Raw genomic sequence first — 19,132 nt, 5'->3', positions numbered from 1 at the left:
AAAAGTCGTGACATAACTAGTTATAGACATAACAAATTAAGCAGGAATTTAAACACCTTGTAGAAATCCACTTTATTTTTGCTGAAATTAATATAAAGATAGTTTTGCAGCACCTGGAGGGTTCAAATTCAAACTTTTTGAACTACTAGGGTCCAAATACACATACAAATGTACCAAAGGCTAATAAAAGTGGGTTTAGCAAAATATGACCCCTTTAAGACTCAAAATGAGCCACAGTTTATTAAAACAGCCTGAAGCTATGGTTTCCTAAAGCAACATCCTAAAGGAAAGTAAAGGTTAAATGTTTTAAATGTAACCTTAGGGACTTACCTTCTTGGGTCCAGATGGGGCCAGTTCCATTACACTTACAGTGTAGTTGGTTCTGCGGCCTTTCTCATTGAACTGAATGTGACCAGTCAGTCCATCTATGCGAACCTATAATGGAGTCACAAGTACTGGATAAGACTCTGACTTGCTAGCAGGTAAATAATAGCTGTCAGGAAGGATGATATGTTACAGGCCATTTTCTCCTTGTCTGTGCTGAGACTGAGCATTTGCATGTCATGCTCACATGTAATGCATGCTAAGTGTAGCTTGCATGTGTTTGTATAGGACTCATTTGTGAAAGTCCACAGTCCCAACGGAGGTGAATGGCAGACGGTGCATGTGTACAGTGCAGTGTGTTTGTCTTGGCTGTGTGATGGAGTTAATTGAGCGAACACAGCTTCAATCTCCAGTCTATCTAGAGGCAGATGGTTAGATTGACTCTGAACAGGCCTCTGCACACTCACTGTGCTGACAGAGCCTTAGGCTGCAAACACACACATTCACATGCTATTACATGTTAAATACCATACAAATATTTTTTTTTTTTTTACAGCTCCATACTGTGTGTAAATTGCTCCATTGTCATGTTTACCTGCTATTTTAACTGACCACTGTATTTACACTATAAAGTCTTAAAACAGTCAATATTTTCAAAAACAAATACACACATTTATCCTTTTTGCCTTGACATGCTGAGTTGTGTGTGCTTGTGTGTGTCCAGAGATCGAGAAGTCTGGCCAGTCCGGCAATTTCCATTTCCATTTCCAAATATTCCATTTCTAAACTCAATTGCAGATGTCATATTCCATGACTATCACTGCTGAGTGTTACTGCCTGCAGCTTTTGTTTACTAGCCACGATGTCGCATTTGATACTGCAGAGCTCTCCTACGACTTAATGTGAACTTTACACAACAGAATAAGACCTAATTTGTTCAGCCAGCCCCAACTCAGGAGCTGTTAGCCAATGTGCCACTCAAGAATTTATGAGTGTGTGTGCCACTTTATGCACAGTTGTGTGTATCTACGCATTAACATGTTTCTATCTGTGAGTACAGACCTGCTGCAAGGCTCTTTGGATGTCTATGCCCTGTCCCCAGGGTGCTGGTGGGTTGGCAAGACACTCTCCAGCGTTACCCCTTCGAGAGATGTCTATCCTCTGTCTCCTCAGATTCTGGAAGGCCGTCGACATGACTTTGACCCCGTCATATGTTAGAGCGCCTGTGTACTGCAAAAAGAAGGGCAGATGATTCAGACACACATTAGAGGAGTGTGTCACTGCAGCATTTCTACGAATGTTACAACTTTCAACTTGATTCCACTCAAAGAGACAGATTTCTAAATGTTGCAGACTGGGGGTGTCAAACATACGGCCCGTGGGCCAAAACCGGTCCGCCAAAGGGTCCAAGATATTAACAATCAAAGGTGTCAAACTTATTTTCAATCAATTGCTTTTCATTTTCAAGTGTTTCAAACAAGTAATAACCTATAAATAATGATAATTCCAAATATTTTCTCCTTGTTTTTTGGTTTTACTGTGAAAAAGTTAAATTGCAAGATGAAAATGTTTATATCTACAAACTATCCTTTCACACACACACACAAAAAAAACACCAACCATGAAGAACCTGAAATTTCTTAAGGAGAATAAGTATAATTTTACTAATATTCTGCCTGTTAGTAAATGTTTTGTGTCTTTGTAGATCCATTCTGATCTGTAAGTTGTGTAAATGAAAAGCTGAGGTAAATATTGTTAAAATTGCACTTTTACTTTAGTTGCACTAAAAAAGAGAAAAAAAAATCATAATTATTACTTATTGGTTATTATACTGTTATTTTACTCAACTGAAATGAGTTTAGAAACCCTTGTTTGGGGTTAACAACCCTAATGTTGAGATGTACATTAGTGCTGCAAATGCATGAATAGTTACTTTTGTGCCTGGCTTTTAGGTGTTTTTCCTTCAGAGTGAAATTTTTTTGTGAGGATAGTATTTAAATGAGTCTTGCAGTGTGATTTACTGGATTTACTGCTAATTTTCATGTCTTAATCCATTAGCGCCTGGCTCGCAGTGACAGTTAGATACAGAGGAGGCGCTGCTGAGAACAGAGTCAGCAGGTGATAAAAGAAAGAACATTTTCTCCAGTCATGTTAATTTATTTGAAACCACAGAGAAAGGCGTTTTCAGGACATGTCAAAAGTAAAACAGTCCATAAGTGCATTGCTCCGGGTCCTGAGATCATTACTGGAAAGAATGCACTGACATAACATTAACAAATTACCAGGAAGCTCAACAAGAGGTCAAGCAGAGGTTTAATCGAGTCTTACTCTCAGCATAATGTCATAAGGCTTCGGTGCCAAAAAAAAAAAAAAAAAAAGTACTGTATATGAAATGCATGAAATGTGAAGTTCAATGACATTCATATTTTCTAGAGGTTTTCATGGTTCTGTCGCCAATACAGTATCACTGAGGTTTGACCACTAAGTGTTGTTGTGAGTCAGACTACAGGGATGTAAATGTCACTTCTCTATGCGTTCCCTTTGCGTCATATGCCATACCATCTCCTGTAATTTCCTCTGTGAAATGAACATTGTGCATTCTCTGGATTCTTCTAATTTGCGAACCTTGAAGCACCTACAAGTACATTTATTTCTTGACGACTTGATGCTGTAAATATATAGAGTGGCTATACAATGAATTCTTGATCTGAAACGATAATCTAAAAAACAAAAAATTAAAACAAATATCTGAAATCTGAATCAGCAAAAACACAGAGAGGAGCAAGAATTACATGTTGTCATGGCTTTTTTGCAGCCGTGTATACTGATAGTAGCTGATAGTCACCATTTAAGGGGGCAAATACAAGCTTTGGAAGACAAACGTACCATTAAAATTGTCACAAAAAAGATCAATTAAACTATCATTATGTAAATTCTCTTCCTTAAAAAAAATAAATAAATGGAAGGCTTTGCAAAAAAACAAACAAACTATACAATTGTTGACTTTAAGTTTGAAGGTTCAGAGTGAATACTTAGTGGCACCTTTTATAAAATGGAATCTGTAAACAGTAACTTGCTCCCTCTGTTGATTAAGTGCTTTCACCCTTTAGCAAGTGACTATTTTTGGTAATTTCTAAATATATTACAAGACAGCAACAGTTACAGTAAGGACAGTGAGTCAACAATTTTAGGTCCAATGTGGTCTACAGGGTCTGTAAGGTCCACCTTTGCATGAACAGTGAGTGTACCTGCTTTGTTATGTACCAGGAAGTAATGGTACTAATGTAAGGAATGATGTTCAAAGAGAGAATGTGGATGCTTCAACGAAACTGATCCTAAAAACAGGACAGGGGGCTAAAAATTCAAACCAGATGTAGACTAATGTTATGAAACAAGTTTGGAAGCACTTTGGGTCTATTTAAAAAATAAATATTTACTGAGATAAAAGAGAAACTATTTTTCAGACAAAACACATTTTTATATTGTTTTTATAGAAAAATCTGCTTGTAACACGGTAAAAAGGACACGAAAATTACGCGCACTATTTTTCCGAATATCTGTTTATTCTCTCACAGGTACATTTTGGGAATCGAAGTAAATAGGCAAGGCAGAGTGTTTGACAAAAATGGCCACTGTTGCAAAATCACTATAAATTGTGATTTCTATGTTTAACTGGGCAGGTTCCGCATGTAACATGAGTGGACACGATGGGTTACTAACAAAACCAGGAATGGGACTGAGATTCATGAAAACCCACATGTCTGGATTAGAAAAAAACACTAGGATAATCAAATTTAACACAGTGTCTTTAATATAAGACCATTTCAAGTCATGTGTTCCTGATTAAATGCACTGACGCCTAGGTAGCTTTTCCTGTCCCAGTTTTGATCCTATTTTTGGCCCCAATATTTTACTGAAAATTCATTAATTTTGGGATGGCTCAGAGCAAGAGTATAATATTTTGGATTCATCGGAGGTCATCATTAGGTACATCCTTGGGGGGATATGTCTAAATTTCTCTTTTATTATTGGGTCTAAAAAGATGGAGAAGTGCCAGATAACAAAATGAACCCAGTTTCATAGAAGCACCCATCTACTTCTTTGATTTTTTTTTTTTTTTTTTTTTGCTTCCTTACAGGTATGGAACCAAATACAGTAACTTCATTGACCTTGATTTTCTGCATCATAAAACATTTTGAAAAATTTCACAAAAGTAATAAAGTCTTGTTATGTCCACCGCTAAGGTTGGAATTTAGAATTTCAGAGTATTTCTATGAGTGAACTATAAAGGGTTAATGAAAAAAATAAATAAAAATGATATTCCATTTACATATTTACATCTCCCCAAATGCTTGTAAGTCTCACACACTGGGCATTTTAAATTTGAGGGCAAAACTGAAAGATAAAAAATACAAAATTAGAGCGAAATGGGTAAATACTTTGAGTCCAGTTTTGGGCATTTTGGAATCTTTATTGTCAAACTCCATCCACTGCTGGACAACACGGCTGACGCTAGGCTCCGAGTTGTTGACGAGCTGGAACCCAGTGATGTTCGCACCACCTTTTCTTAGGTCTGTCAGGTCAATGTCAAGGAAACCCTGAAACAAGATGGACACGGGTTATAGACATGCAGAAAAAACTGCACAAAATTAGTCAAATTTGACAATAACGAAGACATTTCAAGAGTGGGGGTTTGACCTATAGACACAAAATTCATCTGTGACAGCTTTACCATCTAATGACATTATAGATTTGTGTAAGGAAATTCTACACAATACCCAAAGTGCAAGGGTTAATTGCATAATGAAAATGACAAATCTTCCTTTTTCACTTAGACAAGTTATCCCATTGAGCCGAGTTCATTCCTGTCTTTCCTTAGGGACAAGAAGAGCGAGAAAGAAAATAGAAAGCCTCATTTCACGGCGGTAGAAGTCCAAAGCTAATCTCTGATAGACTGAGTCCTCATAGGCTACTGTTAACAATGGAAGGATCAAAACCTTATAGGCTACAGTGAACAATGCGAGGGCCGCCTCAGGCAGAGCAGAATGGAGAAAGAAGCGATTTACTGTAATGGTATCTCCTACTTGTATTTTTTCCCTGGACTATTATGTGCAGAAGGCTGTTTTTCAGAAAAGGAGAAAGGCAGAGAGTAGGAGAGGCAGATGCAGTCTCGCAGCAGGCTGCCTTTCAGCGCCGACAGAAGAGGAGGCAGACAAGTGGGATGGGGTGTAGGAGTAAAAACAGAGCGAGGCAGGGGGAGAGGAGATTTGTCTGTGATTTATCTGAGATTTAAAAGCAGAGGTTTGACTGATGACAGGAAAAGGTGCTTCCGGGGATTGCGTCTTTCTTGCCGGGCATATAGACGCTTTCTTCTGATGATTTGAAACCCTGTCTTGTTTACCTTTTCAGATCCTCGTATACAGACATTAAAAACCAGCAAAGACAAATATGAATCATTGGGTACAGTTCTGCGTTTTTGGTCAGATTGTGCGTCGTACAGCTCAGGCTGCAGGGGACAAATGAAAGCAAAAAAAAGGAGTGGTGCTCAGAGTCCAATCCCTTCTCTTCTAATAGTCCTGCATCTGTTGCCTGGTCTCAATATTCCTTAGCTCAGTAGACAGACTTGTGTCTTTTTTCCTGCTTCATATATGAGCTAATGCAGCGCAGTGAGCTGAAGAGGTTACTATAGAAACTAGCCTTTGCTAACACTGAACACAGAGAGGGGGGCACTTCCAATGGATTTTTTTTTTAAAGTATTTACGCTGTTCTACATGACATTATTACACATTCTGAACACACACACAGCTGCAGATGAATGAACAAGTACAAAAAAAAAAAAAAACCTAGAAAAACTCTGAAAAGGTGCAAGGACATAGAAAAAGTCATTTCTGAGCGAACCATTTAATAGGCCCATTATAAACGACTGTGGCCACTTTGCATATCAGCTGTTATTACCGTCCGAGCTTTATCATTTAAAATTAAATCTAGCAAACTGGCCAGACATGAGAGATTGAGCCAATCTAAAACCCCAACAGAGAGAGCAGTGTTCAAGCCAGCAGCTGCATATTAATACTGTTATTACGACAGCTTCTGTTGATGTCAATTTTCTCTTCATTTACTTGCATTTAGCGTGCCTGAACGGTGCTGCGGGGTCTTTGCACATTTTGCGCCGAGAAAATGGCAGCAGACAAAGTGAGCTAATGGTTACAATCAAGGCACATTTGTGTGGCTACAGTATGTGGTCTCAGACTGTCACAGGTTCCCCTCAGCCCTTACTATGTGTACATGGCTGTCAGAGCATTTAATATACAATATAGTAATACAGTAATATAATATAATATAATATAATGATGCGGTTTACGAGGGAAGTGGCATGATAAGACATAAAAGAGACAAATTTATTAGGTGGATGCATGACTATTAAACTAGCGATAAAGAATCCAAAGTGTGGGATTCTATTGGGAGCATCAGCGCTTTGAGTACATGCAGATTTAATCTTCCAGGCTTGTGGAAAGTGTTTTAAAGAGATGCAGATAGACTGTGAAGGGTGAACAGCACGGTGAGTCTTACCAGGTTGGCCAGGATGTAGTGGTAGCTCTTTGCATTCTTGCCTTGCTCAACAATCTGGAAAACAAGGACAGAGAGGAAAGAGAGGATAAAACACCAGTGACAGTAACAGCACAAAGTTCTTATCTGCTTAGTGTGTGTGTGTGTGTGTGTGTGTGTGTGTGTGTGTGTGTGTGTGTGCAATTTCCCACTTGGATGGATGTGTTTACATGTAAAATAGGAGGGACATCGCACATATTTGTTTATATACTTATAGAATAGTTGCACTGTGTTAATCTCTGCTGTACCCCGCTAAAACATGCACTAAAGTCTATTTTTGTTGGTTATTTTGCTTGCTTGCGTAGTGTGAAACCTCCATCGTTAAGCTGCTAAACAATAGCTGTGTGAAAAACTCTTTTACCAAAATTTTTAGGTAAAAGTGTGAATTATTCATGTTAACCCATAAAGACCCAGGGCTACTTCTGTGGCAATTTTTCTCTCTATTTGACATTTTTTAAGTGATTTATCACCAATTATTATATTTTATCCTCTGTGTTTTGCGTTTTTTTAAGTGCACATCAGATATATATATTTTTTAATTTAATTCACTGATCATGTAGATGTTCATTCAAACTCAGATTTAAGTTGAGGGTTGTTATTACAGCTACACAATATATCGTTTGAGCATCGTCATTGCAATATATCATATGTGTGCGCAATAGCCATATCGCAGGTCCTGCGATGTAGGAGGCAAATGAACTCGACGTGTTCTCATCTAATTTCAACCTGGGTACCTGACACCCACTGTGCACAGCGATCCACCAATCACAATCGTTCTTAATCAGTTTGCCGAAGCAGACCACGCCCCTGCACAAGGAGTGAGTCGCTGGTAACAACATTGAAAAATGAGCAACAAACAAGAGAAAATCACCGAAAACGAAGGCTTGGCGCCAAAAAGAAAAGCAACGTCAGTTATCTGGAATTATTTCAGCTACAAGAAGGATGATATTAAAACACGTGTTCTGTGTCAATAGTTCCTTACACCTGTCGCCACAACGAGGCGTAACACAGCTAATTTGTTTGACCATTTACGTTGGCACCACAACTACTATATCCTCCTGAGTATTTTTGCATATCGCAATATATATTGCAGACTTAAAAAAAAATCGCAATGTCAGTTTTTTTCCAATATCGAACAGCCCTAGTTGTTATATCAAAAACAGAGAAAACTGAGGAAAAAGTGTCTTTTTTAGCAAATACATCATTAACTGAATGTAAAAATAATTGTGTTCATCTACTGTCATTAATCAATTTGTCCTCTTTTCATGGTCATCAGATATGACCCATTTGGACATTCAGAGGCTCTGTAGTTACTATGGAAACACCATCATCTTAAACAAAATTGATTCACCAGCAAAGCCCATGGGGTTGGATCAGTGACAGTGGATAGAGACATCTGTTTTTACATTCAGTTAGCAATATCTTTGCTGATAAATTCACTTTTTCTTCATTTTTCTCTGTTTTGATATAATTAACTGTGAATTTATTTTTAGTTTTCATGAACATCTACATGATCTGTGAATTAAATATAGGAAAATACATGATTTACACCAAAAAATGCAAAACACAGAGGATATGATTATAAAAAAATGGTGATAAATCAGTTAAAAAAGGTAGAAATAGAGAAACATTCATTTGGAAATGGCCAAAAAACTAGCACTGGGTCTTTATGAGTTACGAGAGCTTCCAAAATCCATTAGTGAATGCTTATATATATAGTTAATATATGTGGGGGTGCGGTAACTAACGTAACTAATGCTGGCATGAAACGAAAGTGAAACTTTACATACTTTTAACGTCCAACTCCCGGGTTCTATTCCTCTACTATACAACGGATCTTACACAATATTTTCACAGCTTTTAACCTGTATCCGCTGGACACACAAATGCTGGGCCCCAGGAATTTGTCACATTTACCCCCCCTTTGCAGCGCCGCAGTGCATGGGGACGTTCGCAAATTCTGAGACTGCCGACAGTTCGGTTCAGGTGAACATTAACACCAGTAATGTAGGATATAGGTGGAAGAAAATTCAGTTACAACCTGCCTGTTTTTTACATTGGTTGGTTGTCCTCCAGGGATGGAATTCATTGAGCAGAAGTAGGGATGTAAAAACCAGAGGGGGGTGATCCCCCCCCCCCCCCCCCCATCAAATCACACCCTGTGAGTAAGAAACCTCCATAGTGAAGATGACAGGCTGCAATCTCAACTGTTTCACTGTTGATGAAAATCTAAGCGCTACCTAAGCTAATCAGCTTTAGCTTCGATCTCGTGGATCACTGTGAGCCACTCCTATTAGTTTCCAGATGTCACTGAACCTTCTCTTAATCTTTATAACAGTTAGTTTTGTGGTTCAGCTGAGTGGATCTGTAAGCTGTGATAGGAGATCAGTCACATGTTTGGTGAGTTTTGTTAGTTTGACCTTTGCTTTGACAATATAAAGGAGGATATGAAAATGCTCTTTTATCCATGGTATTTTATTGTCTCACACAAAACAATAATTTTCACTATGCCAGATAATATCAGGTGGTATTTTAATTTGCCAGTCGATGGATAAGATGTTAAATGTCATCACAGAGGTCTTCATATTGTTATGGAACTGAGAATTTTCACAAAAATAGCTGTTTATTCAAGGAGCTGAGCCACTTTTCCAGTAGGGCTCCATTCAGACAGATCAGTGTTTGGTCTCAAAGCTGAAGCTGGACTCTTCAGTCAGAACATCGTTGGTGTAACTATAGTAATTTTTTATTCCTATGTTTTAACTATTGGGGCATATTACCACAAAGAAACCTTTAGATCTGTTCTTAAAAGAAAAAATAGTGCCAAAAAGAGAGAGAGAGAGAGAGCCCACAGCTGTGACCTGCATACGTGTTGGTGTGTTCATGTGCATGTTTACAAGTCTTAAAGCCAAAGGAAGGCTTTGACAGTGTCGCTTCCCTGCAGTGTTTCGGGTACAGTGCACAGAACATGACCTTGTACGGGCAGACGGTGAGCAGATCCGTCAAAAATTAGAACACGCATTGAATTTCATGAATAACAGATCAAGCACAGATTTACTTTATCTGCCTGTGCAGGAAACAACAACCCGGCTACCCTCCATCGCTCTCTCCTGCCTGAGCTGTTGTCATTCTTAAACTGTGGGCATCGCAGAGGGTCAGAGGGGTTTTGAGGATCCCGGTGAGAGGCGTGTAGTGTCCTGCCACCACTAGTTTATTTAACGGAACAGACGCATTGTACTTCACACTGACTAACATTTAAATCAGGGATGTCAAACTCGTTTTCTTTCAGGGGCCACATTCAGACCAATTGGTTGTCAAGTGGGCCAGACCAGTAAAATAATAACTTGTAAATAATGACTCCAAATTATCTTCTTGGTTTAATATTTTTTTTAAAAAATAATGTTATGTTATGCCTTTAAATAATGATAACTCCAAATTTGTCTCTGCTTTTCTGCAAAAAATGAATAATTATGAAAATATTTACATGTGAGCCTGGCCAAGCGAGTAATGGAGTGAGAAAGCACTGTGCAGCAATACCAATCATTCCATATCTGTTTTTAAAAATGTATTTAGCAGTAACCATAATAGCTCAAATTGTAGGTCTAAGCAAGTACTTTAACATGCCATTAAAAATTAATAACCAAATGTTTCATAAAAACATGAATTTATCATCATTGATAAAGTAACGGAGTGAAGATAAATATACAGCAGTTATTCAAGGTTTGGAAAAAATACCAAAAAAGTGCAGTTCCTCAAGGAAAGTGCAAATATTTAGCATACCACACTTTTTTGTAATATATGAGGGTACATGATATCCAAAAATGAAACTGATAGAATTTCTATTTTAGTTTTAAAAGACATTAATTCATTGTAACGGAGTGAGAATGAGGTGACGTGTTTGTTCAGTGTGATGCATAATAATGATAATAATAATAATAATAATAATAATAATAATAATAATAATAATAATAATAATAATAATAATAATAATAATAATAATTCAAAGGTTTTATGAAGATACTGATCACATTATCAGTCATTGGCCACATATGTTTCATTACTATATTTAATACACATCTTTCTGCTGTTTTTTATAATAAGTAACATTCAAAATCATTAAAGAATTTCATTAGTATCAAATATAAGATTAGATACAGGCATATATTTTGGACATATTTATTTACACATTGCTATTTACATTCTGAATTTATGCTGTATACATTCATTTACATCCTTCACTGTTCTTAATTTACACTGTATTCTATTAACATGGCAGCAAATGAATAAATAAATTAAATTAACACAGTTTTAGAAACTACAGCTATATGTCTTTCATGCTGAGTAATCAAAAATATTGTTTTGGAGAAAAAAGAAATTGACCCTGATGTTCACTTTTGCTTGGCCAGGCCCATTAACAAACTATTCAAATGAAAAGATGAAAAAAACCTGAAAAAAAGTGCAATTTCTAAGATAAAAACAAGTGCAATTTTAATAATATTATGCCTCAACTTATCATTTCTACATGTGCATTACAGATCAGATCTACAAAGACACAAAACATTTAATAACAAGCAGAATAGTGTTAAAATTGCGCTTAATTTTCTTTAGGTAGTTCTGGTTATTCACATTTTATTGTTAAAGGATAGTTTGTTAATAAAAATAGTTAAAGAATTTAATGTTATTTTTGCACTAAAACAAAGAGCTGTCATTTATTTATAAGCTTAATGTTTTATTTAGATTTTTTTCACATTAAAACAAGAAGAACATTTGGAGTCATTATTTATAGGATATTATAATGCAATTTATTTATTTATTTATTTATTTTCTTTTTTGAGATCGCATTGGCTTGTATATGGCCCTTGAACTAAAATGATTTCAACACCCTTGACTGTTAGTATGTTCAGTGTAATTTTGGCACTTTTAAATTCATTCCGTTGGAACTTTTGGCCGGTTTTGGTCCAAGGGCCGCATGTTTATTTATTTATTTATTTTATTGGTTTATTTAATAGGGACCATGCACATTTATGAACATTGCTGTATAAAAAATACACCTATGTAAATATACCAGAATTAGGACAAATAACTCCTTTTCATCTGCAGTCCCTAGGCAGGTGACAGAAACAAACATAAAACAGCCAACATTAGTACATCACTCGTTTGCTATAAATTAGAAAATTAAGAACACCCCTGATTTTGAATTTTTTTTTTTTTTAAATCTGCTTTGTGATACTTGAGTATAGCGACGGATAGCTAAAAAAGAGCCTTCTGTTCTATACAAGCAATGTGCCTGTACGTGTCATCGCAGCATACTGAGCAGTCACATTAAATAAGGCAGAGTGGGCAGCGCTAATTTAAAGCCCCACGCCATCCAATTAACAGCCTTAGCACAGTGAATAAGAAACTCATTTCCCTGTTTCTGCTCAGACATTGCACATTTTCCTTCATCTTCGGGAGCATTTTCCCCTGTGTACACTTGAGGAAACGCACTCATTTGTTTGTGTGGTGTGTGTCAGTGTGTCTAATGATGCTGTAGGTCATGACAGAAGGTGGCATTTGTTATTAATGGTGACCCCAGTGGAAAGCGAGCCCCTGCAGCTGAACCTGGGGCAAGGAAAAACTAGAGGGAAGGAGGGGGAGGAGGAGGAAACACATGCCGATACACAAGACACCAGGGGGTGGAAAACACACATTACTGCCACAGTGGACCATCAAATGGAAATGTTTTGGATGTGAGTCGCTTTTTAATTATACATGTAGATTTGAGGAGTCATTCAGAGTTCAGCCCCGAGAGGATGGGTCACTTTTAGTCGGCGTATTGGAAAAAAACACACACACACTCTTCCGTCCTCTTCTGTCGAAATGAATGTTCAGCAAGGAGACTACATCAATATTCAGCTTATATGAAAAGTCACCCTCGGGATACCGTCGGTGACATTATCTGGAGAGAATCAGTGTACTGTATGAGATGAATGAGATGGACACGGAGGAGGGGAGTGGGGGGGTTTAAAGGGCAGAAGATGCAGAGGTGTTGTCTGTATATGTGTGTGTTTACGTTGTGGCATTGTTTGGGTTCACAGGCAGAGCGCTGTGGCGGGGAGCAGATGCGGGGTGATTGATGGTGGCGGTCTGAATGGAGAACTTCTCAGGCTGAGCTCCTGTAAACTGGTGAGAACTGATGCAATAACCTTAACTGTAGACACCATCCCATCAATAACATTCACACGGAGAAGACACAGCCTACACATACACATCCAACTGTGTGTGTGTGTTTACGTTTATCATCTAAGCGCACGTGCATGCGATTGCGCGCTTTCTTTCTTCGAAAATGTACTGACACAGAAAAACACTATTACAGCCTGACTGAAAAATCATAAATCACACAAGTGGCACCTGCCTACAAGCAAAACAAATACAAGAAACGCACAAATATCCCCGCGCCTACGATCGCCTGTATGCGATTTCAGTTTGTGTCCGTCATTAACTGCGACGCCAACATCCTCTTCCTTCCTCCAACAGGATAGGGGTAAGTCATTTTTGATCCTGTCACACAATAATTACAGGCTCCAAATGCCAATATTGTGTTATTTATCTCCCATGTCCTTGATGCTCCAGACTAAACACCACAGAAGATACCCCACCCCCACCCCCCAACCTCCACTTTCCATTTATATCTGCTCCCTTTTTGCATCTCCTCCTTTGTTCTTATTATTAAAATGTGTACAGCCTCATTCTGAAATGTGTATTTTTAAATGTGTCCCTTAAACTTGAGAGGCAGGTTAACCCATAAAAGCCCAAACAGTTAAAATCATCTACTGATTTCAAATGTTTAATATCTTCTTAACCACTAAACATATCAATATGGTGAAATAATTCAGGTAAAATGTAATTTGTTTTCTTTTCACGGTCATCAGATTTGGATGTTTAGAGGCTCCGTAGTGAACGTGGAAACACCGTCATCCTCTGAAACACAGATTCTCCACTAAAACTCATGTATTTTCATGAATAATATGATTAGAGATGCTTGTTTTTACGTTCAGTTATTGAAATCTGATCTGAAAAAGTCACTTTTTCTTCCATTTTCTCTATTTCTGATATAATAATCCTCAACTTTAATCTGAGCTTTAACCCATAAAGACCCAGTGTTACTTTAGTGGCCGTTCCAAAATATGTTTTTCTCTATATTTAAGTTTTCTTAAGTGATTTATCACGATTATGGCATAATCCTCTGTATTTTGTGTTTCTTCAGTGAACATCAATTATTTTCCTATATTTAATTTATTGATCATGTAGATGTTCATAAAAGCTCTGATTGAAGTTGAGGGTTATTATATCAGAAACAGAGAAAACTGAAGAAAAAGTGACTTTTTCTGCAAACTATAAACATAAACCAAGTGTCTCCATCCACTGTCATTGATCCAACTCCATGGGTTTTACTGGTGAATCAATGTTGTAGAAGATGACAGTGTTTCCATGGTAACGACAGAGCCTCTCAATGTCCAAATGGGTCATATCTGATGACCATGAAAAGATGAATAACTGTATTTTACACCAATTATTGACATGGATTGATAGGATTAGTGGATCAGAAGTTATTAACCCTTTCATGCATAGTGGTCACTACAGTGGACAGTTACTCTACAGCTTTACTCTTGTATATTCATGGGTTTTGTTGTTTTAGTTCCATATCAACCAACACAGTGGACACTTATGCATCATCTCATAAACTGCAATTCATAGCATTATTGTAACTTTGCTGTTCTTGATTGGTTCTTGAGTGGAAATCAATTGTTAATATTTATATTTTGCATATTATCTCCATGAAGTGAGTAATAACTGTATTAGAATATGTTAAAATGTGAGAAAACATCAGATTAGCTGCATTAAACATGGTTTCATTTCACTGTTTTCATATCACTTTATGATATTGGGTTTTAAATACATGTTTCTTTGCTTCAAGAATAAAATTCATTGTGTAGCTGAGTGGACATTTTTGTAACTCCATGAAAAACAGGTTGATTTAAAAAATAAAATCAATCACATTGTTTGTTTGTTGTCATGCCTAAAGAGGAATAAAAACCCTCAGGAAAAAAAAATCTTAATTAAGGTTCTCATAATTCATGCATGAAAGGGTTAAACATTTTAGATCAGTAGATGGTTTTGGTCGTCAGTGGATGTTTGGGTCTTTAAGAGTTAATGAACATGAACATGATCAGTGAATTAAATACAGGAAAATACCTGATTTTTACTGGAAAAATGCAAAATACTAATATTATTAATATTATAATAGAAAGTGATAAACTGGGTAAGTGACTATTTCTGGTCATTTCCGCACACATTATAAGACAGTGACAGCACCAGTTACAGTGAGGACAGTGAGTCATCAATCTCAGGTCCAATGTGGTCTACAGGGTCTGGAAGGTCCACCTCTGCATGAACAGTGAGTGTATCTGCTTTGTTAGGTACCATGAAGGAATGGTACTAATGTAAGAAATGATGTTCAAAGGGAGAATGTGGATGTGGACAGGGGTCTGGATCAGCACTTATGTTGGTCTAATGTTCTAAAAGTCATGTTATAATGTTCTAAAATACATTACAAGTGTTTTTCTTGTGTTATTTTATATATATATATATATATATATATATATATATATATATATATATATATATATATATACGTCTTACAATACCCCACCCCCCCGAAAGGGAGGCAAGCGGTATTGTTTTTGGTTCCATTTGTTTATTTCTTTGTTTCTATGTTTGTTTGTTTGTTAACATGCTAGCAGCAAAACTACTGGTTGAATTCATACTAAATTGGGTTTATAGACTTCCAGTGACCCAGAATAGATGTCATTACATTTTGGGAAAAGTAGGTCAAAGTTCAAATTCTTTTACGATTTTTTTTTTTAATCTTTTTTTCCCCTCCCATTTACTTACAATGAGTGGAATTTCAAATGTCTATAAAACATCAATTTTGTTTCAATTTACTTCAAACTTGGCACATATATAGAGGCAATAAATTGATATGCTGGCATCACCACATACATAGAAATGATGACATCAGCTGGATCCGTGCCAAAATACGCTACACTACATGCGAGGGGCGGGGTTTGTTGTGCCTGGAACCACTTGTTACATATACTTCTTGAATTTTTCAGGTAAGCAATAAAATATGATAACTTCATTGGTATGGATTTTCTACATGATATTAACATATTTTGAAAAATTTCACCAAAGTAATACATTCTTTTTGTGTCCTCCCATAACACGCTAAGGTTGAAATGTTGACTTTCAGAGTATTTCTATGAGTGAACTATAAAGGGTTAAGAAAGGTTTAATAGAGAGAAAAAATAATTTAGGAGCTTCCAGAAAAGTAGCACCAGGTCTTTAATGGGTTAATTAACAAATAATATAAGCTTCAACTGTTGGAAGAACTGCAAATTTTACCTGTTTGTTTTGCAGTAAATCTATAAAACTGTAATGGTTTTATTCAGTTATGAGGCTGCAGTGTCGATGATGAAACCGCATTGAAGATTGCCACATCATTACATAATCCCCTATCGTTGCACAAACAGAGAAAAGCTCTCTACCTTTTTGAGGATGCCGGTAAGTCTCTCTGTCTCACAGTCGATGATAATCTGGCCCTCCTTCCTTTTGTCCAAATCCTGGAACACTTTCAAGAAGGAAGCCTCCGTCATGGTCTCCACATTAACCGAGGTCACCAGCCAGTTCTTCTCCGCCGCTGTGTCCAGAACCTTCTGCAGCACAGACAGCCCTGAGGAGAATGGAGAAACACTTTAGGAATACTACAAAGAGCTGAAGTTGTAAATTTGCAGCATGAGTAAAAGTTGCGAAAGGATCTCGTCATGAATAAAGTGATTAATCTACTACTAGAGCGATTCATGAGTGTCTAAGACATAAATTATATGCAGGCTAATCTTACACCGTGTGTAGTTATATCACAAACTGTGAGATAAATTAAAACAACTTATGAACAAAACAGAAGCTGTGCAGAGGACTAAAGTGTTCTTGATCAGCGTATCCATCAGGATCTCCCCTGTAGCTTCAGTGATAAAGTGTAACGAATGGAATAGTCCATTAAGCACACACTGACACGTGCAGGTGCGCTTTTGCAGCCTGTACAGCGCCGGGCTAAATAATCACCGCTTTCACAACAACAAACAATCAAGCCCAGTGCATCACAGCAGACGACGCTAGCTTTACGTCCTCCGAGCACCAATTACAGGTGGCCTTACTCAATTACACTGTCGCCAATATGCTGCGGAGACACTCCAGCACCGTAGAGAAAGAGGCAGAGCAGCCAATGAGCTCAGGGCTCGCGTTAAGACAGGAAATAAAAAGCGATTAGAGAACACATTGATCGCGAGCTGTGATTTACATTCTGACTCACTGTTCGACTCCTTCGCCGCTGGCAACAGACCAATCAGATCCCTCTCAAGTTGGCAGCCGCTGTTGTTCCACAGAGTAAATAAAGTAATTTCACCCACAGCAGACTGGCAGCCATTACCCAAATAAATTATAGCAATTACAAATTTTTAAAAATGTAAACTAATGCATGAGTAGTTGCATTTATTTTCCTCTAGTAAACTGGCAAATACGATTATAAAGCCACCGTGGGCCTAAAAAGGTGATGTGTTTTTAATCTCTTCCGTGCTTGTTCGCTCATGTTCATACAGGCATTTATTTATGCATATGGATGAAATGTTAAAATGGCTTTTCCACCAAGAGGAGAACAACAACAGATCGAGTGGAAGAAGGATGAGAAATGCCGTCACATTCTCTGGAAGATGATTGCTTAGCCTTATTAGAATGCACACCAGCTGCTCTCCAGGCAATTCATGGAGCCTATTTGACACCAGGTCATTAAGGAGTAAAAAGATGGATGGTGTCGAACCTCCGCACAAAAACCACAATACAGTGCATGTAAATAAACAAGAAGAAATACGCCCCCCCAAAAAAATGTGCAGAGGTGCTTGGAGTGGGAACCATTGGCACCTTTCATGGTGTCGGTCTCCATTCATTGTTGCTCATAAGTGAATAACTGTGGTCCTTGGAGCTGACAGATTTAACGCCACCTGTGAAACTAGTGATACGCATGGGAACACAAGAGGCAGTTCATCATAGCAGCAGATAGGGCCGGTGGGTCCTGAGGTGAACGGACACTACCTTCGAGTGGAAATCGACGTCTTCTGCTTGTGTGCGTGAAAAGTTAAGACGGCGCGAACAGACGGAACGCAGCGATAACACCAGACGCAGCACTTTGAAGAACAGCCTCTGTCCCACTAAAGCAGTTTCCCTCTCCCTTTGATTTCCTTTTTTTTTTTTTTATTATTTTGTTTCTTCCTTTTTAATTGTCTAACTTCCCCTCACATCTTTAATTGCATATCTGGTTCTACATTACATATGCACACACATTTATTTAAAAAAAAAAAGTGTTTCAGCACCTACTTGTGAATACAGCTGAGCAGCAGTCAGGATGAGCTAAAATTAGTGTTTGAAGCTCATAAATGCACAGCGGTGAGAATGTTCTGTCCTGATATATTATGTAAAGACATGAAGTCAGCCTTTTTCAGTGCTATCAGTGCAACCGGACTATTACACTTCTTCTATCCTCATATCGCCCATTTATTTTTCACCCTTCTCTGTGTTTACACTGAGAAAATCCTCTTGCCTTTTTAAATGGAGCTACGTGACCGGTGCACCCACATAAATCAGACTTAGTTTGACAGGGGGACTCGTTGGACTAGCCAAGGTAAGAATGTTCCTCCAAAGACATTCTGAAAGAGAATAATATCATAATGGAATCTGACTGTCATAAGCATCCTTTCCCCAGGCAATACACGAAGGCCTGGGCACCGTGCAATTTGGAGTGAAGAAAATAACACTCTGAGAAACCATTTCCCAAATATTGTTTATGATGGGTTTAATGGGCTATCAAATTTATTTTCCTGTTCTTGGCTTTTGAAAGTAAAATGAGAGACACTTTTATTAGCAAACGCTGAGAACAGAGACAACCTCCAGCACCCCAAAATCTTTCATGTTCTTTTACCTTATACTGTTTTTACCTTGCACTTTAGCAAAATAATACAGTTTCGAGGGTTCAGCTTGGATCCCTGTGTGCTTGTGTAACATTTGTATTGGACTTTATGTTGTATCTTTAAATACAGGGTGACCCAAAAAAATGGGA

The 19,132-nt window shown here is 37.6% G+C and overlaps 1 protein-coding gene across 5 annotated transcripts in view; it reads right to left on the bottom strand.

Annotated features, from left to right (window-relative positions):
• Positions 1-19,132, bottom strand: part of gria1a (glutamate receptor, ionotropic, AMPA 1a) — a 127,213-nt gene that overhangs the window by 68,981 nt on the left and 39,100 nt on the right. For all 5 annotated transcript variants that reach the window (XR_003936404.1, XM_030145194.1, XM_030145193.1 and 2 more), the window contains exons 4-8: positions 16,515-16,699; positions 6,895-6,948; positions 4,764-4,922; positions 1,387-1,554; positions 331-435 (exon numbers count right to left, since the gene is read on the bottom strand). Coding sequence is in view for 4 of the 5 variants with exons in the window: in XM_030145194.1 (XP_030001054.1) it covers positions 331-435; positions 1,387-1,554; positions 4,764-4,922; positions 6,895-6,948; positions 16,515-16,699 (671 nt within the window). In the remaining variant the exon portion in view is untranslated. The remainder of the gene's footprint in view (positions 1-330; positions 436-1,386; positions 1,555-4,763; positions 4,923-6,894; positions 6,949-16,514; positions 16,700-19,132) is intronic.

This window comes from Sphaeramia orbicularis, chromosome 10, assembly GCF_902148855.1.
Source record: "Sphaeramia orbicularis chromosome 10, fSphaOr1.1, whole genome shotgun sequence".
NCBI lineage: Eukaryota > Metazoa > Chordata > Actinopteri > Kurtiformes > Apogonidae > Sphaeramia > Sphaeramia orbicularis.
This window is presented reverse-complemented; position numbering and strand designations above follow the sequence as displayed.